Genomic DNA, 27872 nt, shown 5'->3' with positions numbered 1-27872 from the left:
TACAAGTCAAAAAGGAAATAAACATAGCTAATGTTCTAAGTGTTCATCTTATCCAGAAAGTGGTATACTAATTTACATTAGCCTTGTGTAATGTAATTACATGCATAAGTGACGTATGCATATTGTATTAATACCTTACATAGTAAGTTGAGAAAAACGCATCACTATAGATAAAAACGGACATATCATGATTAAGGTAAAATTAAGCAGAAAGAGTACAACAATTCTAAATGTGAACGTATGTAAAAACAAAGACTTAAAATATATAAAACAAAAATTGGTAGCTCTAAAGGAGAAACAAATACACAATTATTCTGGAAGAGTAGAACATACTTCTTTTACTATCTGAAAGAATAAAAGACCAAAAAAAGTTTAAGAATATAAAGGATTTGAAAACACAATTGATTAAGATTAATCTGTAGAGACTGAAAGGAGATAGGGGTACTTTTCCAAATGTGCAACTATCTTCTAGGAATACAAGCTCAAATGCAAGAAAATTGTCTCATAGTAACCTAGTATGTAATAATAAATATGAAGAGAATACACTAACAAAATTTGAAGGAAAGAATTCTAGGTTTTAAAACTCATTTTCTTAATTTGTCTCCTTTTCAAACAGATATCAGTAAAACGTAGAGGTTTCTGTGGAAGACGCTGAGAATCCAGAGTGCTAAATCTGCAACTTGTGGCTAAATTCCATGATCTCAGGGCCACTTCTTGTGTGACAGGTGGTCTCTGGAGCTGTGGCTTACATCACTGATCACTTCTGGGATACAGGCTGGGAGCAATCTATACCTCTTGGGCAACAGTTACCAGCTGCCACGGCAGCAAATTAGTAAACATGAGAACATACTGGTTACCTAAAGATGCCTGTGAATACTCAGATAAGTCTGTGGTTCTGATTTGCCACTCTCAAAGTCAAATTGTAAATTTAAAATTTATTAATCCAAATTTCCACACACTAATAAACATTATAAACAATAAATAATAGTGAATTCCCAAAGAAAAGAAAAAGTAGAGTCCTTCTTTGTGTCTTTAATGTCAACAAAAACTTCTAGCTTCTCTTCATTATAGACCTGAATTGTCTATACTGTTGCTTTGATTTCAGTGTCCTTAGGGGTGCTTGAACAATGAAAATTTTCTTAGAACTCTATTCATTTAAGAAATTCCTTTGGTCAACATTGAATATTTTTGCTATGCAGAGCATGAAAAACTGAATAGCCCTGATTTATAAAGCTGCTTATCCAAAGTGTGAAACAAGGAAGATTGCCAAGTCATCTCCTTGCATGTGTACTGGGGCTTGACAATCCCAGTATCTGTAAAGTAACCAAGCATGGCCATTAAACACTGCTTAAACACTTTCTCCAAAGTATCTTCCCATATGTAAAAAATTGGATGTCAGCCATGAGATCCAGATATTCATACTTCTGACTAGATAGAGGAAAGTTGATTTTGGTTACCTCTTGCTCCTTAGTCAAGCTATAGCTCCTCACAACTTTGTATCCCCACACCATGACTGTGGCACTGAGCATTCTACTTTCCCAGTATCAGATTTCTGATGTGTACTGAGTTGTGCTTTCCAGTTGAAGGCTTTCCTAAAGTCACTACATTTATAGGGTTTCTGTTTAGTATGAATTTTCTGGTGTTTAATAAGATTTGATCTGATGGTGAAGGCCTTTCCACATTCAGCACACGTATATGGTTTCTCTCCTGTGTGAATTCGATGATGTTCAAGGAGTTGTGACTTCTTAATAAAGGCCTTCCCACAGTCACTGCATTCATAGGGTTTCTCTCCAGTATGAATTCTCCGATGTCGATTTAAGTGTGACTTCTGGATGAAGGACTTCCCACATTCAGTACAAATATAAGGTTTCTCTCCTGTATGAATTCTCTGATGCATAATTAGTGTTGATTTTCTTGCAAAGGCTTTCCCACATTCAGTGCATTCATGATGTCTTTCTCCAGTGTGAGACTGCTGATGTATATGAAGGCCTGACTTCCGAGTGAAGGCTTTTCCACAGTCATTACATTTATAGGGTTTCTCACCAGTATGAATTTTCTGGTGTGTAAAGAGATTTGATCTGTCAGTGAAAGCCTTTCCACATTCAGCACATCTGTAGGGTTTCTCTCCTGTGTGAATTTGCTGATGTACATGAAGTTGTGATTTCTTTGTGAAGGATTTCCTGCAATCATTGCATTCGTAAGGTTTCTCTCCAGTATGAATTCTTTCATGTGTAATAAAATGTGACTTATGGAAGAAGGCCTTCCCACATTCAGTGCAAACATAGGGTTTTTCTCCTTTATGAATTCTCTGGTGCATGCTCAGTGTTGACTTCTGAATAAATGTTTTCCCACATTCACTGCATTCATAATGTCTCTCTCCAGTATGACATTTCTGATGTATCCTGAGCCGTGACTTCCAGGTGAATGATTTTCCACAGTCATTGCATTTATAGGGTTTCTCTCCAGTATGAATTTTTTGGTGTTTAATGAGATTTGACCTGTCAGTAAAGGCCTTCCCACATTCAGTACATATATAGGGTCTCTCACCAGTATGAATTTTCTGGTGTATAATGAGATTTGTTTTGTGGGTGAAGACCTTCCCACACGCTGAACATATAAAGGGATTCTCCCCTGTGTGAACTCGCTGATGCACATGGAGTTGTGACTTCTTTATAAAGGATTTCCCACAGTCACTGCATTCATAAGGTTTCTCTCCAGTGTGAATTCTCTCATGCGTAATAAAATGTGATTTCCGTATAAAGGCTTTTCCACATTCAGTACATACATAGGGTTTTTCTCCTGTATGAATTTTCTGATGCATACTTAGTGTTGATTTCCTTGTGAAAGCTTTTCCACATTCAGTACATTCAAAGTGTTTCTCGCCAGTATGAACTTTTTTATGTGTATTGAGGTTTGAATTCTGAGAGACATTTTTCCCACATTCACTATAGTTATAGGGTTTTTTCCCTCCAGTATGAATTCTCTGATGTCTGGACAGATCTGACTTCTGGATAAAGGCTTTTCCATGTGGACTGCATTTATAGTCAGTCTCCTTAGTGTGAAGAGTTTTCTCATGGTTTGAGTTGAGGGAAAAGTCCTTCCCATATTCAGCACATATACAGGGCTTCTCTCTTGTATAAACCTGAGGTACAGCAAATTGGGACTTTCGAATGAAGACTGTCTCACATTTGCTGCACTCATGATGTTTCTCTTCAGTATAAATCCTTTGATGTGCAAAAAGGCGTGACTGATGAGTGGAAAGTTTTACACAATCAGAAAATAAATAGATGTTCTCCCCAGTATGAATTTTTTGATGTTGAATGAGAGCTTGCTTATGACTTAGAAGTTTCTTACATTGATTATATTCACAAGCATTTATTTCTGTATGAGAATTCATATGAGTGAAAACATTACCAAATCCAATAATCTTATCAAAATTTTCTGTTGCATTGTTTCCATTATAATTACATAAGCTTACAATGGGCTTCAAACTCTTTTGAAATGAGTCATAGTTATGGAGTATTCTTCTTGAAGGAACAAGGTATGTGTTTACATGAAATATTTTCCTGTCTTTATTATATTCACAGTTCCCCTCATTAGCTAGCGTATCCTTGTTGATGACGGTGACATGACTTAAATGTTTGCTCTGGTTTTCCTCACATCTCCCTGTCTGTTCATCATCTTGCCACAATTCTTCTAAAATGCAATATAGGTCATCTCTTGTGAAGAGATTAATTCTCTTTGGCTGGATTGAAACTTCTTCAGACATTTCCTGTTGTGATGTTTCAAAATCAATACCCTGATCTAAGAAATAAAATAAAAGAAAACACACAAAGAACAGTTAGCATAACACAGAAGGAATGATACATAGAGTGGATACAGGGTGAACACAGAGAAATGGGAGAGGTTTATATAAACATAATAATAAATACAGGTAAATATATAAAATGTGAATAAACATATGTGCAGTAATCTCTTTATATGTAATAGTATGCAATAATAAAATAAGCGCTCACATTACATTTACTGTCTGATAAACAATAGCATTTAGATGCGCCAGGCATTATTCTAAGTTCTAACTCATTTACACATCATCACAACCTTTTGCTGTTGGTGTTATTATAGTCCCTATTTTACAGAGGACGAAACTGAGTCATAGAAGAGTTAAGTAGTATGCCCAAATCAAACGTTTAAGTAATTGGGGAAGATAAGATTCAAACTGAAGTACACCGGTTCTGTGCATGTAGCAGAACTACATAATAAGGTGTCAAAAGAACAAAGTGACAGATTATGTGGCTTAAACAAGTATTTCTGAGTCTAGGTTCTTATTATCCTTCATCTATAAATCCTAATCTCTCTGCTTTCTCTTTTACCAATTAACCACTGTGCCCTAAACACCAACTTATTTATGTACAGAAAACTACTGTAGCCTCAGTCATCCTGAATTAGCTTTACCATTACAAACATGTATGTCCATGATTCAATTTTTTATGCCTGGTTTGGGGTGCAGAGACATACACCTAATAGGAAGAATGTAACAGCAAAAATGGCCAGCTCTGAAGCAGAGACTGAAAGTTGTCCATCAAAATCTGTCCCCTTCCTTCAATAGTATTAACCTTGTAGCCAAGCATGTGTCTGCCTCAAAACAATAAGTCTGTGCAGCCTCATTTGTCATTAGGTAAATCCAAGTAATTCAGTTATCACCAATCAGATGGCATAAAAATTATATTTGTTGTAATCAGGCCAAGGTTTTAAGGAAGTGGGTATGTCTCCCATAACCCTCTTCTCTTCTCACTGGCTATATTCCAGACTTGCAGCTGGCAATGCCAAAGGCAGAGATCAGAAAACTAGAGCCCTCAGGCTAAATCCAGGCCTCTACCCAAAAGCTAAGAATGGATTTTACAGTTTTGAATGGTTAAAAAAAGCAAAAGAAAAATAATACTTCATGGTACATGAAAATTATATGAGATTCAAATTTCCACGTCCATAAAGTTTTTATTGGAGCACAGCCACTTCCACTCACTGATGTACTGTCTTTAGATGTTTTGGGGCTTCAACAACAAAATGGAGTAGTTATGACAGCAATCACATGGCTCACAAAGCCTAAAATATTGACCTCTGGGCCTTTACAGAAAATGTTTGTCAACCCCTGCTCTAGGAGATGATGGAGCAATGACTTTCTAGAAACTTTGTCCCTAAACAGGCATTGGGAGCAGAGTGGCTTGGCAGACCTGGACCACTCACTTTGGAACTGTCATGTGATGGGTCAATGTTTATGCTAAGTCACTGTTTCTTGGGGTCATTCAGTGACAGGAGCTTGATTTTACTCCAATATACCATTCTTTCCCCAAATAAGAATAACCAGTACAAATACAGATGATTGAACTTGGTGTACCTCAAAAAATAAATTAATTAATTAATTTTAAAAAAACAACAATAACTAATGTTCCAAATTCTGGAATAGTGTATAAGACATACTAGATTCTCGGTAAATATTTATATAAAAATTAGATTATTCTTGAATATAAAAAAATCTAACCTCATATTCATTTCATTCTATCTCTAGGGCCTTGTAATGTCCACAAACACATTCTTCAACTTTTATATTACATTTTTACTCATATACATTAATGGCTTTCATTAATCCTGAGGATTAATCCTCTAATACTGGATTCCTAAACATGGATTTTCAACTTTTGCAATCTTTCACTTTATTTAGCTTACAAACCCATTGCTATGCCTGACAACATTTACATTATTACCAAAAATGCTCAGTGTAAAAAATTTGCTCCTGTGGTAAAAAGTTTATTCATAACTCCTCCACCACACATTGAATTACTCATTCAATAAAATACAGAGTCATAATTCAGGCCAATAAAATGAATGTATGCAAGCTATCTTTCCACCAGTCACTAAAGTCTGTTTTATTACTGAATCCAAATATGTATTCTTCTCCTTTTCCCCATTAAGCTTCCTTTTTCTGATCCTCTGTTTCTATTCAAAATTCATTTTCTTCATGCATCATTTAGGGTTCTATGCTCTGAAAATGAATCTCAAATCTCAGCACAACTCTAGGAAGGTTCTCAGCACAACTCTAGGAAGGCTCTCTTTTGTTTTAATTAAAAACAAACACAGATATTCTGAGCCTTTCATAGTCATATTTGATTGGCATCGGCGTGCACAATAACAAATGGTTAATGCTCAAAGGCTGACATTTTAAACATTTCTTGCAGTTATCTTCCCCTTCCAATTACAATTACTGGCCTTTTGAATTACTCCTAGCAGAAAAAATTTTCAAATCCCTCTGAAATAGAGCAAAGTAATCTCCTCTGCCTATCACATAAATTAAAGAATTTAATTTCACTAAATATCCTCTAGGGAAACATTTAAAAACAAGAAGTAAACGATTGAGTTATCACACAGATTAATGTCATTTTCTCTGAGTTTCTGTGGGTTGAAGAATTAGAAAAGGGAAAAAGCAATGTATGCTGTAATAGTTAGGTCCAATTCAAGGAGTAAGTGAAATCTGAGAGCAAAGTATAAGTATGTGGATTATCTGAATAGGCAGATGGAGCAGAAAATAAAGGGTCAGATGCAGGGGATCATTAAAGAAAATGTTACAATTAAGTAAACATGATGATAGAAACTAAACAGAGATAAATATGAATTGCAAATACAAGGCATGTTCTTCCTTTAGCTTATAAACCCATTGAGAGAAGAATTTGTCATGTTAGATAATATTTTGCACCATATAGTTATGACAAGATAAATATTTTAATCACTATCATCTAAGAAAAAAGTTAAAAGAAAAAAAAAAAAAAAAGGAACCAGCATATCCAAATAGGGTTAGAATAATCTAGGTATGAGTAAATATAGACATGGTTTTGGTGATATCGCTGGAAAGTAAAAGGAGGAGGGCATCTAAATGACATTTTCTAAAAGAGAAAAATTAATAGAAATAGAAAGAGCCTAAAGAATTGTTTGAGAAGATGAGTCACAGGGAAAAGCAAAAAGCACAATAAAATATGACAAAATTTTGAAAGATACGCCATCCACTTTTAGCACGCTGTGTTGTAACTGCTCTTCCTCCACAAAAGTAGCCACCGGATGGGCCCTTACATGTGTAAGGTATCAGCTGTTCCCCTGAAAGCTCTACACCATGGGGGCCAATGCCTGCTTGAGACACACAACCAACAGTGACAGATTAAGACTTATTCCTCTGATTCTGGCATCAGTCATGGCTTGTGCCAGAACTGAGACACATGACTCAGAGACACACAGGTCTGGGCCACTTTAAGGAGGGCCTAGTCCTTTACATCTGCCCCAAAATGCCAACTATAATGTCCAACTTCAATCAGTTAAATGTATGACAGAGACATGTGGGACTCAGCAAATGCAGCATAAAGTAGCACAGCTCAAAGTGTACACTCACCAGCAGGCAGTGAAGCCAGAGAACAAGAGAAGAAAGACCCCCTTGGTGGTGGTCATCATCTAAAGATCTTGCTTACTACATCAACTGGTAAGTCACCTGCAGAGGAGGAAGGGACTCCCACTCCCAATCTGGTTCAGATGTCAAGAGTGATGGTTTGACACACATACCAACAAGGTATGGAAAGGTCTGTTACTCACATAATGAAGCTTTTAAAGGGAGAGCTCCCAAGCAAGTCCAGAAGTGGCTTAAGAGCAAGAAAAGGAAACCACCTTGGGTTTCTTATGGTGGTTGGGAGGTGGGGCTAAACTGACTGATGCAGTGCAACTCCCCACTAGCACCAATGGAAAGCACTTGGGCTTTCTTGTCTGTTTGCCCAGATGTGGGGCAAAAGGTGAAGAGAGAGTGTGGAAGTTTAGAAGGTGTCAGCAGTCAAACACCAAAAATGAAGTCAGAATCTATTACAAGGTACATGATAAGATGTTCAAAATATTTTGTTATTAGAGAAACACAAATTAAAATCATAGTTAGAAATTAAAATCCATTAGATTAGCCACCTAATGAGAAATTATTAGAAATATGCGCAGGGATGTGGAGAAACTGTTGCCCTTGTATGTTCAGGGGACTGTAGACTAATACGTCCAATCTAGAAAACAATGTGGTTATGTTTCGTGAAATAAAGTATTAGTATACTCAGTAATAAAACAATCCCACTACTCATCCTCAAGAAATTCTTATTTCTTATTCTATAAGAATAGTTCATGAGGAAATTTATTACAGTACTAGTTGTAGTAGCTAGAAAGCTGGACATATACACACACTATGGAATGTATGCATCAGTTAGAAGCAATGAACTAGAAAAACACACGGAACATGAACCAATTTAGAGCTGAGAGGAAAAAAATAAGAAACTGAGTAGGACATATAGCACAGTACCATTTCTATAAATTAAAATGACCAACAATTTAAATTTTACAAATACCCCACAAATTCAAGGATAGATTGCAAACATATCAAATATAAGAGAGCAGTTGCCTCTGGGAAGAATAAAAACGAGTAGGGAGTGAGGATTAAAAGGGATAAATAAAGAAGTAAGATTAACATTCTAAAAAATTTTGTAAAATAGGGAATTCCCTGGCCATCCAGTGGTTAGGACGCTGTGCTTCTACTGCAGGGGGCACGGGTTCAATCCCTGGTCAGGGAACTAAGATCTTGCATGCTGTGGGATGTGGCCCCCCCCCAAAAAATTGTAAAAGAAATAAAATAAGGGAGCTTAAACAAAGTGATGAATATATTGACTACAAACTGAGGACCAGAATTTACTCAACTTTCTGCACACAAGGTACAAAAATTTTTTGTAAAACATCAAAATTAATAAATTAATCAGAAAGACCAAGTCAGTGTCGTGTTACACTAGCCAGGTAGGAAGAAAATCTCAGGAAGCTTAATTACTAATGTTACACAAAACAAAAAGCTGTCTCCAAATGTAGGTAATGGTGCCCTCAAAGTCAACAGTTGGAGGAGAGGCATGGGAGATGATATATATAATAAGGCCATCTCTAGATAACAATTCTGAAGCACTAAGGGAAATGAAAGAAAATGAAAAAAATCAGCAGGAGTGTGACCCACAGTAATTTTTTTAAAAGGCAACTCTATGAGTCCCCGAATGTGTAAGAAAAGGATTTAAGACCTTGATGGAGGTAAAAAGAATAAAAAATGCTATAAAAAGGGAGAAAAAGCAAAAAAGCAGGATCCTAAATCCAATGTAGCACATCCCTCCTAAAAAGTCAAGCAAAGAAGACACTGATATTGGAAGGGGCCTTAAGTAGGGATGGCATTTAGATGTCCAAGGGGCCAATATCAACTCTATCCAAAAGTTCAGAATGTTAGAGAAACATCATATTAACAGCACTTCAAAGTCGCCAGCCTCTGCCAGTACAGCTGTAGTACCACTGCCAGTGCAGCTGTAGTACCACTGCCAGTGCAACGGCACTGTCTCCTATGCTTTTTGTTTCCTACTCACCTAGACAGCTCTGGCTTGAGATTTCACCATCCAACACACATGGCTCTTCTCCCCACTCCAAGTTGAAAATGACTTCTGGTTTGGGAACCTGACACCCTAATAATAGGAAATGATAGAAGACTTGATTTCAGAGGTCATACAATGAGGCATTCCATTTACTTTCCAGAAAAGTTCATGGGGAACAGAGGTATATTCATAATATTGTTAAGAATATAGGACAAAATAAGGACAAAACTATTACACACTTCAGATGTCCTGCAGTCTTTAGAAATCTCACATACCTCAGAAATCCCACGAATTTCAGAAATTCCACTGAGAAAGAAAATACACTCAATTAGGTACAGCCTTAACCAGAAGAGCTGTGCTTACCTACTGAGATCAAGTTGAAGTAGTTTTCCAGCATTACATCCCTGTATAGACTTTTCTGAGAAAGGTCCAATTGTTGCCACTCCTCCCTGCTGAAGTCTACAGTTATATCCTTGAAAGACACTGATCCCTGGAAAAACACATGCTTATTCAATGTAAAGGATCAGGATTACAGGACAGGAAAAAGATATTTAGAAACTTATTTTTAATAATTTTTAACATGATTCAACATATAAGATTCCCACTAAATACCTAAATTTTACATTATTATTTCAAGGAAAAAATAAATATTAAAAGTATCATGCCATTCTTTCTGTGGTTCTGATAATATTCTGGGGTTTTGTTTTGTCTTGTCTCTATCTGTGTGTTGGTTACAAAAGAATAAGCTGTGAAACTCATCAAGCTGCAAACATGATTTGTGCATTCTTTTCTACGTACACCATATTTTACTAGCACTTCACTTAGAAAATATCTCCAGCTTTCACTTTGCACTCATCAATCTACTAAGTCAATTCTTTCTTTAAAAGAAAGATAAATAAAATGGGCTTTTTTCCCCCAAAAAAACTGTATGGTATTCACATAAGTATAGACAATGGGATGTAACTAAGAATCCAAAAATAAACCCTCATATTTATGGTAAACTGATAATTCAACACTGGTGTCAAAACGATTTAAAAAGGGAAAAATAGTCTTTTCAACAAATAGTGCTAGGATAAGTGGACATCCACATGCGAAAAAAAAAAAAAATGAGCTTGGACTCCTACCTCATGCCATATTAAAAAAATTAACTCAAAATGGATCAAAAGACCTATATGTTCTTAAGTTTTAGCTAAAAAGGGTAAATCTTTGTGACATTGGTTTTGTCAATGATTTCTTAGACATAAAGTCAAAAGCACAAGCAACCAAAGAAAAAAATAAATTGGACTTTATCAAAATTAAAAACCTTGTGCCTAAAAGGATACCATCAAGGACTTTCCTGGTTGGGCAGCAGTTAAGAATCTGCCTGCCAATGCAGGGGACACAGGTTCAATCCCTGGTCCGGGAAGAACCTACATGCTGAGGAGCAACTAAGCCCAGGAGCCAAAACTACCAAGCCCGTGTGCTGCAACTACTGAAGCCCATGTTCCTAGAGCCTGTGCTCCGCAACAAGAGAAGCCACTGAAATGAGAAGCCTGAGCACTGCAACGAAGAGTAGCCCCCTCTCGCCACAACTAGAGAAAGTCTGCACACAGCAACAAAGACCCAACACAGCCAAAAAAAAAAAGAGAGCCTGGGAGAGCAGGCAACTTGACTTTGGCCTTCTGACTTCCAGACCTGTGAGAAAATAAATGAGTGTGAAGTTTATTACAGCAGAAAATAGAAACGGGATAATACAAGAAGCAATAAAATTAAGTCAAATTAAAAAAAAAAGGATGCCATCAAGAAAGTGAAAAGACAGGGGGAATTCCCTGGTGGTCCAGTGGTTAGGTCTCTGCACTTCCACTGCATGGGGTGCGGGTTCGATCCCTAGTCAGGGAACTAAGATCCCGCATGCCATGTGACACCTTCAAAACAAGCAAACAAAATGTTTACTTTTAAAAAAAGAGAGTGAAAAGACAACACAAAGACTGGGAGAAAATGTTTGCAATTATATATCTGATAAGGGAAACTCTTACAACTCAATAAAAAGATAAATGACCCAATTAAAAATGAACCAAGAATCTGAATATACATGTCTCCAAAAAAGATACACAAATGGCCAAAAAGCACATGAGAGGTTCTCAATATCTTCAGTCATAAGGGATATTGAAATTCAAATCAAAGAGCTACCCCTTCAAATTCACCAAGATGATTATAATTTTAAAAATGCTCTGTTTGTACCTATTCGTATTTTTATTATTATTTTGTAGCAAAATAATAAATGAAATTAAAATTTGCTTTCTGACATTTTAAAAAATGCTCAAATCATTAGTCAGTCATCAGGAAAATACACCCATTAGGATGGCTATAATAATAAAAAAAAAAGACACATAATAATGTGTTACTGAGGAAGTGGAGAAATTGGAACCCACCTACAGTACAGGTAGGAATGTAAAATGGTGCAGTCACTTTGTAAAACAGTTTGGCACTTACTCAAAAGGAATAAAATGACCCAACAGTTCCACTTCTAGGTGCATACCCAATAGAAATAAAAACATTTATCCACATAAAACTTGTACAGGACTGTTCATAGTAGCATTATTCTTAATAGTCAAAAATAGAACCAACCCGATGTCTGTCAACTAATGATGCATTTTAAAATGTGGTATACCCATACAAGAGGTTATTCAGCCACAAAAAGGAATGAAGTACTGATTTATGCTACAGTGTGGGTTTATCTTGAAAATACTATGCTAAGTAAAAGAAGCCATTCACAAAAGACCACATATTATATGATTCCATTTATATGAGATGTCCATAAAAGGCAAATCTATTGAGACAAAAAGGTTACTGGCTGCCCAGGGCTAGGGGAAATAGAAGGATGTGGAGGGTGACAGCTAAAAGGTACCAGCTTGGAGTGAGGAGGGAAAGAAAATGTTCTAAAACTGTGATAAAGGTTGCACAACTCCATGACCATTGAATGTACACTTTAAATAGGCAATACATATGGTATGTGAGGAGACCCTTTTGAGGCACTGTCATATCCAGATGGCATACAATAGTCTGTGGCAGTCTAGTGTTTCTTCCAAGAAGAACTATAAATGCCAGATGAAATACCGACATCCTCTGTTTGGAAGTACTGGAAGCTTGTTAGGTGCTAAGAGAACATTGAAGACTTAAGTTGATGCACGTGGCCACTTTTACACTGGGAGTATTTGCCAATTCTTGCTGTGGAAAAAGACGAAAATCCAACTTTGAGCCAGTAAAAGGCTACAGTTGGGTGACAGAGAAACCAGAACTCAAACACATGGTCAGTTTTCCCCTCAAGATATCTGCCAAATTCTAGGGCTCTATGGGCAGACGACTAAAAACATAAGCAGACAGCCTCTGAAAAGCAAAGCAAAATTTTAGTAGTCTGGTAAGAAAACAGAGTTAGTGTCTATCAGAGGACAAACTGGGCTCTCAGCTGAAAATCCTGGATGGCCAGAGTGAACCAAAGGTAGACTTATTATTAGGGCTTCAACTCAGCCTTGATTCAGTACAACACTGTGCCGGACTGGATAAAGATGTTCACCCTCCACCCTACCTGCCTAGGGAAAGAGGAATCTTCTATTGAGAAAGATACCATAATCCAGATCCTCTACAATGCTTTATACATGTTTTGATATAATAAAAGAAATCCTCTGCCTGTCAAAAAAAAAAGTCAAATATCCAAAACCAGAGGAAAAAAATTCAAAACAAACAGTCATACAGGGCTTTGGAGTTGGATGAGAAGATGGAGAATTTCATTAGAGAAATGGGACTTGTAATAAAAAATCAAATGAAAATTGAAAAATTGAAAAATTCAGAATCTAAAATTAAGAACTGAGAGAGGTTTAATAGCAGAATACAGAATTACTGAAACGGAAGACAAACAAACAGAAAATATCCTAACCAAAACACCGGTTTCTTTTTAATAAAAATAAATACAACGGCATGTGATGTATCACATATATGACACAGTGAAAAGGAGTAACATATTGTAGTCTGAGAAGATAAAGAGGGAGAATATGATGCAGAAGCAAAATTTGAAAAGGTAATGGTGAATGACATCACCTCAAAGATGCAAGAGGTTTCTCAGATCCCATGCTACAAAACTATAAATTCTGACTATGCAAAAACAGTAACAGTAATACCTTGTGAAGCTTAAAATATATGTGGAATTTAAATGCATAAAAATAATGATGTAAAAATGAGAGGCAGTAAATGGAATCAAGGTGCTTTGTATCTACTGAGAAGTGGGTAAGATAGTGAGTTAAAGATGGATATTGTAATATCTAGGGAAAAAAAAAGAATGCATAACAAACAAGTTAACAAAATAAAAATTTAAATTTTGACTATCTAAAAGAAAGTCAAGGGACATCCCAGGAGGCGCAGTGGTTGAGAATCCAGCTGCCAATGCAGGGGACATAGGTTTGAGCCCTTATCCAGGAGGACCCCACATGCTGCAGAGCAGCTAAGCCTGTGTGCCACAACTATTGAGCCCATGTGCCGCAACTACCAAAGCCCATACGCCTAGAGCCCATGCTCTGAAACAAGAGAAGCCACAGCAATGAGGAGCCCGCACACCACAATGAAGAGTAGCCCCTGCTCGCCACAGCTATAGAAAGCCTATGTGCAGCAATGAAGACCCAACACAGCCAATAAATAAATAAATTTAAAAAAAAAAGTCAAGAAAGGAATGGAAAAATAATATTAAACAGATGGTTTAAATACAAAACTGCTAAAACTGGATATAAATTCAAATATATCAGTAATTGCATTAAATGTAAATAAACAATCAAGTTAACAGTAGACTTCCAGTTCAAAAAAAAAAAAGTTAAATGCATTCTACCCTATTCATTCTGCTAAATACCTAAAAACCTACAAAAATGTATAAGCACCTATCCACACCTTTGACTTTCTCTCAAGAACATACTTTCCTACAGTGAAACTAATTTTAGCACATTTTGGAATCTTGATAGTCCCCAAATTTCCCAAATTATCAAGTATAGTTCCTTTTTGCTTATCAGGTCTTCCTCATCTCTTAACATTCACATTTTACCATAAGCAGGAAGAAGAAACCAGGCTACATCTTCAGCCTTTCGCCTGGAAATCTCAGAAAAAAAGGAAAATTCATCACTGACGAATCGGCTTTCCACATAACTACAAGACAAAATTCAGCTGAACTTTCTGCCACTATATAACAGAGATGTACTTTTCCTCTAGTTTCCAGGAACATGTTCCTCATTCTCTTCTGGGTCTTCACCAGCAGCATCTTTAACACCCATATTTCTATCAATAGTCTGTTTATAATAATTGAGATATTCTCTAAAAAGAATATAGGTTTTTCCCTGCTGTGCTCACTTTCTTCTAAGTCCTCTAGCAGAGGTAGCATCCGTATTTCTATTACCAGTCTGTTCAAGGAAATCTAGGCTCTTGCTATTATACTCTTCAAAATTTTTACAGTTTCTATCCACTACCAAATTCCAAAGCCAGCTGACGTTTTTTGGTATTTATTACAGCATCATTCCACTTCCAGGTACCAAAATCTGTAGTGGTTTCCTATCGCTGCTACAACAAATTGCCACAAACTTAACACAAATTTATTATCTTATAGTTCTGGAAGTCAGAAGTTGAAAATAGGTCTTACTGGGTGAAAATCAGTGTGTTGGATCATTCCTTCTGGAGGCTATAAGGGAGAAGCAATTTCCTTGTCTTATCTGACTTCTAATAGGCTCATGGTCCCTTCCTCTATCTTCAAAGCCATCAGAGTAGCATCTTCAAATATCTCCTTGACTCTGACCCTTTGATTCCCTCTTTCACTTATAAGGACCCTGTGATTACACTGGGCCCTCCCAGATAACCCAGAACAATCACCCCATCTCAAAATCCTCAACTTAATCACATCTGCAAAGTTGCTGTTGCCACGTGAGGTAACATATTCACAGGCTTTGGGGATTAGGATGTGGATACCTAAGGGGGTTATTATTCTGCCTATCACATCCAGTAAGAAAAGATGGGATGGTAAAAGTAAAAAGAACAGCTTAAAATTTCTGAGTAAAAATGATTTACAATCTAGAATTAGCTATGAAATTACTGAGGGTAAAATAAAAATATTTCTAGACACACAAGGTCTCAAAAAATTTATTTTCCACACAATACTTTCTAGAGAGCTACTGGATAATATTCTCTAAAAATGAAAGCATAAATCAAGAAAGAGCCAGAAAACAAGAGATCCAATACTTAAGAGACATGAAAGGAATTCCTAGTATCAAGGCAAAGGGAGACCCTAAGTCAGTGGATGAGTATCCAATAAAGAGTGACTTCGAGCAGGTCAAAGACTCCAAGGGAAGCTTCTTTCAACAGCTGAAATAAAAAGCCTATATTTAGGAGCCAAATTGCTTGGGTCTTACTCCTGCTTCCACACTTACTAGCACTGTGACCCAGGGCAAATCACTTAACTTCTCAGTTTTCTCTGCAAAATGAGGATAGAGAAATCTCAAAGGGGTTGTAATTAAAGCAGTTAATAGAGAAAGAGAGTGTTCACAGTGCCCAGCATACAGTAAGCACTATATTAATGCTTGTGATTACTGTTATTATCTAATGTATTTTAACATACTGAGAAGATATTTATATACCTGGGAAGAACATGGAGTTGGATTATTGATTTAAATACGGAAAATGAAACAAATGATTAAACTAAAGAATAATTAATTCCAGATAAAACAAAAAACAGTGCATAAAAGGTAATATAAATCATTCAGCTGTGAATATAATTAAAATAATCATAATAATAAATACAGCCTATTGATTTACCCAAAATTATGATATATCTATATTATTAGGAGAAGAAATGTGCACATAAATGTTGAAGCATTTAGTGTCTGAAAGAGAGTTAAATCCTTATTTTCCATTGTGCTAAGTCAGTAGATACTACCTAAAACTGAAAACCAAAAGGTACCAATACAAACGTGTGGTTTAGACATAGGAATGTAAATACTAAAAGAATTAGTTCAATTGAGTTCAGAGTGATGTGATTACCTTTGAGAAGCTAGAATTTGAGGGATAAGAGAGCAGATGACAGGTGGTTTTTTGTTTTTTGTCTTCAAATGAAGCCTCAAACAACTATCTGACTTAGTAAATACATATATAATCTTCATGATATTCAAAATTAAATATTTACTCAGTATCACTAATCATTACAGAAATGCAAATCAAAACAACGAGGTGTCACTTCACACTGGTCAGAATGGCCATCATCAAAAAATCTACAAACAATAAATGCTGGAGAGGGTGTGGAGAAAAGGGAACCCTCCTACACTGTTGGTGGGAATGTAAATTGATACAGACACTATGGAGAACAGTATGGAGCTTTCTTAAAAAACTAAAAATAGAACTATCTTATGGCCCAGCAATCCCACTACTGGGCATATACCCTGAGAAAACCATAATCCAAAAAGACACAGGCACCCCAAAGTTCACTGCAGCACTATTTACAATAGCCAGGACTTGGACGCAACCTAAATGTCCATCAACAGATGAATGGATAAAGAAGACATGGTACATATATGTACCATGAAATATTACTCAGCCATAAAAAGGAATGAAATTGAGTCATTTGTAGTGATGTGGATGGACCTAGAGTCTGTCATATAGAATGAAGTAAGTCAGAAAGATAAAAACTAATACCGAATGCTAATGCATATATATGGAATCTAGAAAAATGGTTCTGATGAAACTAGTGGCAGGGCAGGAATAGAGACACAGACATAGAGAACAGAGTTGTGGACACAGGGTGGGACGGGGAGGGTGGGACAAATTGAGAGGGTAGCATTGATATATATACACTACCATGTGTAAAACAGATAGCTAGTGGGAAGCTGCTGTATAGCACAGGGAGATCAGTTCGGTGCTTTGTGATGACCCAGAGGGGTAGGATAGGGAGGGTAGGAGGGAGGCTCATGAGGGAGGGGATATATGTATACATATAACTGATTCACTTTGTTGTACAGCAGAAACTAACACAACACTGTAAAGCAATTATAGTCCAATAAAGATAAAAAAAATAAAAAATAAAAATTTAAAATGCAAAGAACAAAGAGGTAAGCAAAATTTTAAAAAAAGACTATGCTTAATACATAAATAACTCCTTTTAAAAAAAAAATCAATGAACTGACTTCGATTCCTGGAAAAATGGGGTAGATGCGCTTTGTCCCTATTCACCCACTAAGTACATCTAGTAACCATAGACGTTACCCATAAAACAAATAAGAAGACTGAAATTTTAAAGAAAAAAAGGCAAACTCTCTACAGACCTCAGGAACCAAGGAACTACACAGCATGAGTTCTCTGAAGTCTACTGACTCATACAGTCCTGACCAAGTACTAGAAAAGCCTACAACCCAGAAATGCCAACAAGGGCACAATAAAAAAACTCAAAGAAAAGTCTGCTGTCTCTAACTAAGAGACCAGGAAAGAGGCAATCTAGAAAGACCAAAAGCTTTTAGACAAAACATGCTGCAGCCAAACATAACCAACAAACAAAAAACTCTGGGCCTGATCCCATGGCCATCATCAAAGACCCAGTGGGCAGCTGAGATTCCTACTCTTGCCTGGCTGAACAGAAGTGCCCCCTCACAAGCCAATGGGGTGGTGTGGAAAAAGAAAAAAGCCAAGTGGGGTTTTGGAACTTCGTTCCATACACAGCAATGAAAGAAAAAAAACAGATCAATATCCCTCCTAAACATGATACAAAATCCTTAAAAAATATATCAGCAAATACAAACATATAAAAAGAAGTGTATGTCATCACCAAGTGTAGTTTACTCAGAGATTGCAAGGCTGGCTCAATATGTGAAAATCAATCAACTGTAATCTATTGCAGCAATAAACTAAAAAGGAAAATCACCTGACCAAGCCAACAAATGCAGAAAAAAGCATCTGACAAAATTCAGCATCCATTCACTCAAAACTTTGCTTCACAAGGCGGTCTTTGGACCAGCAGCACTAACACCCTGTGGGAATCTCAGTCTTACTCAATCAGAATCTGAAGTCACGTGCAAGTGTTAAGAAGCACTGCTTTATAAGTCACTATAGAAAACGTGTTAGTGTACTTCTAACAGTTGTTAAAGACACTGTCCTGTCTCCATTCATCTGAAAATCTATCAAAAATTTTCTCAAACATCAAGAAGCAGGAAATAGATACTATAGATGAAATAAATTACTTTTCAACAATATAAACCATGTATTTCACTTCCATTATTGCTATGTCTTTCAGGAAGATCGGAGATGATTTTATAGTTCAAAGTTCATAACTGTGTGAACCATGCAACTCACATATACCTATAATCTAAGCTTGACTTGGAGCTGATAATCTCTTTATTTTCTCTGACCTTAGTTTTCATTTATTTATACCTGTCCATTTACTATATGGGTTAATAGATGCCTCCTAAAATCCACTAAAAAATAAAGAAAGCAACAGATAAATACATGAACAAATAAGAACTCACCAGGGACTTGATCATTTCTGGCTCTTCTGGGAAAGGGGCAGGGATCTGAGAAAACAGATTGACAGAGGGACAGATGAGAGAAGGAAGTGTGTCAATGTCACACGTGGACACATACATCATTTAGTGTCCATGCACGTGACCCCAAAACTTATTTCTAGAACTACATCATAAAAAATCATCCTGTGTTGCACAACTATTTAAATGCAGGAGTTTTACCACAGAATGGCTAATAACAACAAAAAAAGATTAGAAACATCTTGGTACCCAATAATTACAGAACAGCTTAAATATTTTATAGGGCATCCATAGATAGGATGTTATGTAAAATTAAACTATTGTAGAAAAATATGTTAAAATCCTAAGTAAAAATAAAAAGATGTACCAAACAGTATGAGTCCATTTTCATTGAACACATACGTGAATGCATTCATGCACATAGAGAAAATCATCTGGAAGGAAATACACTAATATGTTAATAGATATAATATTTGGGTGATGGTAAAATTATAGGTAATTTGAATGCTTATATCCTTCTTATTTGCTAGTAAAAAGCAAAGTAACTTTTTAATGATTTTGCTCTGAGCTTCTGTGACCAGCCCATCACAAGTAGTGAGAACATCTACACACAAGTAAGACAAAAAGGGAGACTGTTATGTTAGCTTTTTCACTGCTCTTTGCTTACAGTTCTTTTTTTTTTTTTTTGGCCCAGGCTTGCAGGATCTTAGTTCTCGGAAAAGGAATTGAACCCGGCGCTGGCAGTGAAAGTGCCGAGTCCTAACCACTGGAGAACCAGGGAATTCCCACTTACAGTTCTTGAAAAGAGAACTGTCAATGGAAACTTTCTCTTCACTACAATTATAGTAAGTGGATTTAGTTCTAGTTAATAACAAAGCTTAAGACCTGAGTTGTCACTGACTGAAGCCATTGTTTTCCAGTTTTTTAATGAGTTTTCTAACATAAAGAGTTGAATTATTAGGACAAGAAATACACATATACTTTCCATCTAGTTTCAACAATTAGTTATTTTGTCAAATTTGTTTAATCTTTCTTTATACACATATAGTTACATGTAAGTGCATACATATATACGAATATACTAGTGTATATACCTGGTTTTTGCTGAACCATTTGAAAGTTGCAGATGTCATGACACTTCATGCCTAAATAATCACATCAAAATTATCGTGCCTGAGAAAATTATTAGCAATTTCTAACTTTTTAATATTCAGCTCATATTCAAAATTCCCAATTACCCCAGAAACACCTTTTCTTGCTGTTTTGTTGGAAGCACATTCCAATCAAGGCTCACATTGGGGACTGTGTCCCTTTTACCCTAGACCTATCCCCCCCAATATCTTTTTATGATGGACTTTTAACATTTTTGCTTCTAACTTTTATATTAGAAGTATCTCTATTAAATATACTTTTCTAATATAAACAACATTTTGGTTACTTCTTTGCTAATTTTCTTGTGTGTGGTATAACATATAAAGTACATAAATATTAGGTACACAGCATTTTCCCCTATTTTTCACACCTGTGCATCTGCCACCCAGAGCAAGAGAGAGAACATCTCTAGCATCTTTGGAAAGTACTAGGGAATCGAACCATTATTTTTGAAACTTGTAAAAAAAAGCAAGAGAGTCAAGCATCACCAAACACTTCATGAAGGAATTCCTCTTTTTCTCTTTATATAATTATTCCAGCTACAAGTTGCCAACTAAAAATTGGCACTTGTCATCTGCCTCTACAAGGGTTAAGTCACCACTGCAGCTGTTGACCTTCAACACCCCGTGAAAGGAGTTCAGGGTGGCGATCAGGAATGAGGTGCTCTGTGCTCTGGCAAAAACTGGCAGAACAGGCCTTCAGATAATTAGATATTTTCAGGAGAAGATTTTATGAGCCCAAATTCTTGCACCTCCTCATATCTAGAAAGGCATTAAAATCATTAACAGAGACATCCACTCACTGTGACTAGCAGCAACCTTCTGCCAAAATGTGTGTCTGACTGCATGTACACCCTTCACTTAAATCATATATAGTACCAACCTTCCCCTACCTCTCAGAGCAGCTCCTCGGAGCTATATGAGACACCCTCTCCTGGGTTATAGTCCTCATTTTGCCCCCAATAAAACTTAACTCTCAACTCTCACATTATGCATTTTTTTAAGTCCACAATGTGAAGGAATGGTAGAAGTGGAAACGTTCATTTTGCACACATAATGAAATATGGACCTAAGAAACAATCATCAATGGCTGCTCACATCACAAAAACAGATAACCACACATTATGTGCCTCCTGATCAAGTACATGATATCACCTGGGAAGCAGTCTTGCTCCCCAAAAAAACAAAAACAGGAGTCTGACTCTGATCAAGCCTCTAAATCTTACCAATCCAATCCAAATCAATGTACATTTGAATCCCAGGTCTTCCACCTTCTAGCTGTGACAATCTGAAGAACTTATTTCAATCTCGGTTTCCTCATCTTTATACTTTTAAGATAAACAAACTGAGTTTATAAGACTTGAGAAGCTCTCAGCCCATGTGTGGCACATAAGTGCTCATTAAGTACTAATCACTGCCATTATTACAAAATCAGTAATCCACATAGAACACGATTACTGTATCAAACATTATCTGACTTCACCAAACCCTCAAGTCACCAACCCTGGCACTCAATTCCTCACTCCCACTCCTCAACCTGCTTGCTCCAACTGTCAATCACTGCCCACGGACCTCATCCCAGCAGCCATTACTCATGCATCAGAATCACTGGCTCCCTTGTCCTGCTGCCCACAGGCCCCAACTGAGGCAGAAGATAGATGAGCTCCAGGCTAGACACTTACAGCCAGCTTCCTGTTTACATTTCCAGATTGAAATAACAACGGCACTTTGCCTCCAGTGGACACTTTAATATAACAGTAATGGCAGGGGCAGAGAGGAGCTGAGTCCTGCCCAGATAAACAATAAAGAGACCACATAGTTCTCATTTTTGAGGTCAAGGAGATCTCCCCAACTACACATGTGCAGAAAGGCTCCTCAGAGGTCAAAAAGGGAGGTGGTGTCAACCTTCCCATAGGCCTCTGCACTAGAATCCATCTTGGCAGAAAGACGTCCACACATGTGAGGGAGGGACCTAGGGCAGGCCAGCTGTGGAAAAAGAAGTGAGATAACTGGTCAAAGGTAAACAAAGACCCAGAAGAACTGCCCAATATAAATTATTTAACCACCTCTTTACTTCACTGCTCATTAGGGAGGACGCCCACACCCTTTGTCTCTGGGTGTGTATCTCTGCCTTGCTTCTGTCTTAACTAAACAAACTGTTCCTCTGTGTGCTCTCCTACATGCTGTGCTGTGTCTCTAATAATAAACTTTGTACCTGTTTTACAGTTTTTGCCTCCTTGAAATATTCTCACTTTCAAACAGGGCCAAAGCCAGGGGAACTTTGCTTTTAGCCCGTACTGGTCTAGTGGCTAGGACTCTTGTTTTTCATGCAGGCTACCCAGGTCTACTTTCTGGGCAGGGAACTAAGATCTTACTTCATGCCACCACTCACTGCTGTGTCCATGAGATCACAATCACTCATTCTACAGTCCCTGATCACACAGCCTCCAACATCACTACCGCATGGTGCTGGCGCTACATCAATCAGTCCGATGCCCTGAAAAGGAAAAACTCCTCCTGTGTGTTTTTCCTCTATTCTCAATACTTCTGGCCACCAAATGTGTGTGTATGTGTGACTGTGTGTGTGTGTGTGTGTGTGTGTTGGGAGCAGGGGTCCCCAAACCAAGGAATTCTACACCACCAGCTGGGTGTCCTACAATTTAACTCAATTCTGACACCTTCTACTTAGAGTTAACATTGGATCACACAGATTAAGGGCTCAGTCCTATAAGACTGTCCTCATCCAACTTCAGATGCCAATCACAAGTTCAGGTTGTTACTTGTGCTTCTAACCAACTGGCTATAATCAGAGGTTCCCATGACCCCCTCCTCAGGCTCCATTAATCTGTTACAGCAGCTCATGGAACTCAAGAAAATATTTTACTTATTAGATTACCAATTTATTATAAAAGAATATAACTCAGAAACAGCCAGGTAGAAGAGATGCATGTGGTAAGATAGCTGGAAGGAGTGCACTGCTCTCCTAGAATCTCCGCGTGTTCAATCCAGAAACTTTCCAACCTCCATCCTTTTGGGTTTTTATGGAGGCTCCACTATGTACAGATGATTGATTAAACAACTGGCCCTCATTGACTGATTCAACCTCCAGCCAGGGAGTGGGTTTCAAGTTTTAAAACTCTAATAACTTGCTTGGTTCCCTGGCAATCAGCCCCCATCCAGTGACTCACTACAGGCTTTCCAAACATCACTTCAGGTGTGGTTGAAAGGCACTTATTATTTATAGCAAAAAAACCACTCATTTCACCTTTATCCCTCTGGTGCTATTTTAAGAGACAGGAACAAAAGAAGTCCCTATAGCCCTTATCACTTAGGAAATTACAAAAGTGTTCAGAGCTATGTGCTGGGAACTGTGGATGAATGAAAACCAAAATGTATATTTCTTATTATATCATAATAGCACATGCACCAATAGGGGGCCTCCATACCTTTATCACAACTGTCCACTGAAGAAAAAAAAAGCACAATCTAAAAGGTGAGGATTATTTTTTATTTGGTGGACTTACGGAGGACCTAAGCTCAGGATACAGCCCCTCAGATAGCTCTGAGGGACTGTTCCCAAGAGCTAAGGGAGGAGCCAGGATATATAGGAGTTTTTGTAAAACAAGACAAAAACCAGGTGATCAAAAGATTACTGTTAATTAAAGAAAATCCAGACATCTCAAGTTAATGAATTTAGCACTTTTCCACGTATAGGAAGATGCAAGAGTCTGGGCTCATTGAAATCACTCCTTTGACATGCACCTTAACTATCTAGGGCCAGTATCCTGTTTTCCGCCATTCAGAATTCCCCTCAGGGTGCACAGTTGGGGGTGGCTGCAGTGGCTGAGGGCTTGATGGCCACAACATCTTTTGTTTATTGAAGTGGCAGGCAATGTTCTTTGTCCACACTACCCACCATGCATCTCCATCAGTGATCCCCAAACTCCAATTCCAGACACACCTGCACCTGCAATGGGCCCTGAGAAATCACCCACGGACTCCTGCCACTAACCACACCACTCACTAGGCTTATACCATTAGCCAAATTTATACACGGACACACACACAGGTTGGATCTCAATCAATGAACAAATCTAGGAATATTCTTGACTTTTAAAGACAAATTTTTAAATCTAAAACACATCTAAATCTAAAGCATGTGTGAAAGAACAGATTATTTATAGAGAAAGAATTAAGAAGATCAAGATGCCTCAACCACAGTAATGAAAGATAAATAACATCAGAAGTAGCACCTAAAGGACCACTTTTCGGGGCTTCCCTGGTGGCACAGTGGTTAAGAATCCGCCTGCCAATGTAGGGGACACAGGTTCTAGCTCTGGTCCAGGAAGATTCCACATGCCGCGGAGCAGCTAAGCTGGTGCACCACAACTACTGAGCCTGCACACTAAAGCCTGCGAGCCACAACTACTGAGCCCACATGCTGCAACTACTGAAGCCCGTGTGCCTAGAGGCTGTGTTCCGCAACAGGAGAAGTCACCACAATGGGAAGCCGACACATGGAATGAGGAGTAGCCCCCACTCTCCAAAAATAGAGAAAGCCCATGCACAGAAACGAAGACCCAATGCAGCCAAAAATAAACAAATAAATAATAAAATTAATCCCTTAAAAAAATAAAATAAAATTTTAAAAAAGGACCACTTCTCTACTAGGGCCACGCAAAGACCTTTTCAGAACTAAAAGCACTTGCAGAATATCTCTTATCATTACCTGAGGAAAATACCCACAAAATTACTCCAAATAAATGTAAAATAAATCTGATGAGAAATAGCAAATAGAAAAAAAACTGTTCAGTAATAATTTTTGCAAGAGATATATGATTATTAAAAAGGACAATGATGACGATGTGATAAGGAGACCATTAAAAGGAAAATTAATAATATTACCCTATGACAAAACATTTTTAACTATTTCAGGAAAAAGACAGAAGTTATCTGGGATGTAGAATGGAAACAATGAACAGAAATTTCATCCATCCAATAAAAGTATGAAAAAGTTAGAAAATAATGAGTTAAAATAAATAGTAAACATTAAAATGGAAAGTATTAAATCAGGTGAATCATTATTACACTAAACTAAAAAGGTAAAACTATCCTACTGACAAATAAACAAAGACTCGGTTATAGGTTAGATTTGAAAAAACCAAACTGTATCTATTACAAGTAGTTAACCTAAACAATGAGACAAAGAGAAACATAAAATATAGCCCTGGGCAAAGGTAAATCATCCAAATGTAATGAAAGTGAAAATCAGGGATAGCACTATAAATATCAAAGTGAAATTCAAAGTTGAAATTGCTTTATGTTGAAAAGAGGAACCCTATAATAATAGCACCCAAAAAATGAAAAAAAGATACAAAATGCATTAACCATTAGGTTTATGTATGCCTCTCCAACAAAGACACACAGATAAAACTAGCAAAAAAGCATAGACCCATAAAGTGAATTATTAGTGAGAGATTATTATTATATCTCTTTCAGAATATGATGAATCAAGTAGACCAACAATAGGAAAGAGAAAGACTTGAAAAATATTAACAAGCTGTATTTAATATACATGAAGAGAATGTTGTACCACACAAACAGAAAATATACTTTCTCTTATAACCACTGAAAAAAGTTCAATATAACTTGTGTAACTTGCCTTCAAGGAAAATTTTGATAAATTTTTAAAAGTTGAGACTTTGTAGTCCATAGTTTATGACAATACAATAAAATTAAAAATAAACAATGAAAACATATCAATAATTTGGAAATGAAGAAACAACTCAGGATCAAAGTGGCACATCAACCTGAAATTATACGTTTCAAAAATAAAGATGTATATAAAAGAAACTTTATACCCCAAAACATATCCAGTATAAAACTGGGAAAATAAGGGAAAGAATGACGATTTACACAAAATGGAAAAAAAAAAGAGAAAATATGAAGAAAAAGATACAATTAATATAAAAACAGTAGAAAGTATAAACACAATCGGTACTTCAAAATGACCAATACAATAAACTTGAGATGCCTGATAATATAAAAGGGAAAGAAAAATGATACATAAATATTAGGAATGACAAAGTAGCTACTAATCTGGATATGGAAGGGATGAAAATAAGATAAATTGAAAATACATATGCAACCCCATGGCAATGTATTTTTTTACATCTCTAGCAAAGTGTACCATGATAATGATAATGGGAATGACTTTCCATATTGAGTATGGGAAGTCATTCTGGCTTATACATGGTTCAGCCTGAACTTTGTGTGAACACACATAGAACATCTGCTCTAACCATTAAACTAAAGAAGTATGCTTCAAAGATAAGAATAAATAACTCCCTTCCTATGGCGTCCCCTTCCTAGACACCAGGGTCCTGCTGTCTCGCATACGTACTAAATCTGGTTCTTTTAAAACCTTGAAGGAATATTCCTGTCATGTTTGAGCTATGATCTTTGTTCTGATAAGGTATAAGTGTGCTGAAAGCCATGCTTCAAACCAGCGGTTCCTCAGAGCCTTCTGAGAAGCTGTCTCCTGGGCAACAGCCCTCAGTGTGGCTCAAATAAAACTCTTTTCTACTTCTATTATGATTATTTATTGTTTCCGTCCACAACTTTTAAAATATCAGAAATAGACACAAACCAGTAAGCAGAAAAAAGAGAGGCAATCAATGAAGATCTAGCATCCCTCCCCCGCCCCCAGCCCTCATTACTCAGGCCCCACAGTTATCTTCCCCGTCACAGACTCCAGGAATCCGCCCACGGATCCAACATCAAAGCTCCCACAGACCCCATCACTCCGCCTGGGAATCCACCATCATAGACTTCCTCACTCCCACCCCGCATCGCCGCAGATCCACCATTAAAACCCTGCAGACTCTACCAATCCGCTGAAAAGCCACCCTCAAGACTACACCAACCCCGTTATTCCATCCACTGACCGCCTCCATCACTGACCCGATTGTTCTTCCCCGACATCAGAGACACCTCTTCACTCAGCCCCCGGCAACTCCCTGCACTCACCAGCCCCTCACCCACGCTCTGTCAAGACAGTGGTCGTTTAATCGCAGGAACTATAACAGCACCCACTTCCTTTTTCTGGATCTCTCCCTGTGCTTGAGGAATTCCTTAGGCGCCGCCTGGGTGTGCGCATGCTCGGCAGGGGCTTCTTTGCCAAAACTTGCCAGTATTCAACATGGCGCCGTGCTGAGCCCCGCCTGTCTCTAAACGGCTTAAATTTGATGTCAATATGGCTGCGCCCAGGTACTCACTGAGGACTGTGGGCGGCCATGTTGAAGTGGCGTAGACTTGTGTAGTTAAGAGTTGCCAGGAGGAAGGGTGGACCAGAGGTATGTACCCGGGAATTAAGGCAGGAACAGCCAGAGCCGGTCACCGGCAGCAGTCCCAGGCCTTTCCCCTGCTCCTGTGGGTTCGAGCACCATCAAACAATAATATCTAATCAGCAATTATTAAACACCCCACCCCCAAAACAGTAGAATAAACATTCTATTCAAGCACCTATCAGCATTTACCAAGGGATACCATAACCTGAGCTGTAAAACAAACAACAAATTTAATAGAACTGAAATCTTACAGAGCATTGATGGAAATAATCAGTAAACTAAGATAGGAATATGAAAGAGTTTTATTTGAACCAAACTGATAACTGTAGCTCAGGAGACAGCTTCTCAGAAGGCTCTGAGGAGCCACTCTCTTGAAGCATGGTTTTTAGC

General features: G+C 37.5%; 1 protein-coding gene across 5 annotated transcripts; it reads right to left on the bottom strand.

Moving 5' to 3' along the window:
* Positions 1-27278, bottom strand: ZNF484 (zinc finger protein 484). 5 transcript variants are annotated; one of them, XM_057725203.1, is made up of 7 exons: positions 27163-27278; positions 21989-22119; positions 20077-20130; positions 18968-19012; positions 9822-9948; positions 9453-9548; positions 1-3804 (listed from the first exon to the last, which is right to left on the bottom strand). In XM_057725203.1, the coding sequence occupies exons 3-7, from the start codon at positions 20113-20115 to the stop codon at positions 1487-1489; spliced, it is 2625 nt and encodes an 874-aa protein (XP_057581186.1). In that variant the 5' UTR covers positions 20116-20130; positions 21989-22119; positions 27163-27278; the 3' UTR covers positions 1-1486. The 5 variants fall into 5 exon arrangements, with proteins under 5 accessions (XP_057581186.1, XP_057581184.1, XP_057581185.1 ...); XM_057725201.1 differs by having other exon boundaries at positions 27097-27227; XM_057725202.1 differs by lacking the exon at positions 21989-22119 and having other exon boundaries at positions 20077-20127; positions 27163-27271.
* Positions 27279-27872: the final 594 nt, after the last annotated feature.

Source organism: Hippopotamus amphibius, chromosome 2 (genome assembly GCF_030028045.1).
Source record: "Hippopotamus amphibius kiboko isolate mHipAmp2 chromosome 2, mHipAmp2.hap2, whole genome shotgun sequence".
NCBI classification, from domain to species: Eukaryota; Metazoa; Chordata; class Mammalia; order Artiodactyla; family Hippopotamidae; genus Hippopotamus; species Hippopotamus amphibius.
This window is presented reverse-complemented; position numbering and strand designations above follow the sequence as displayed.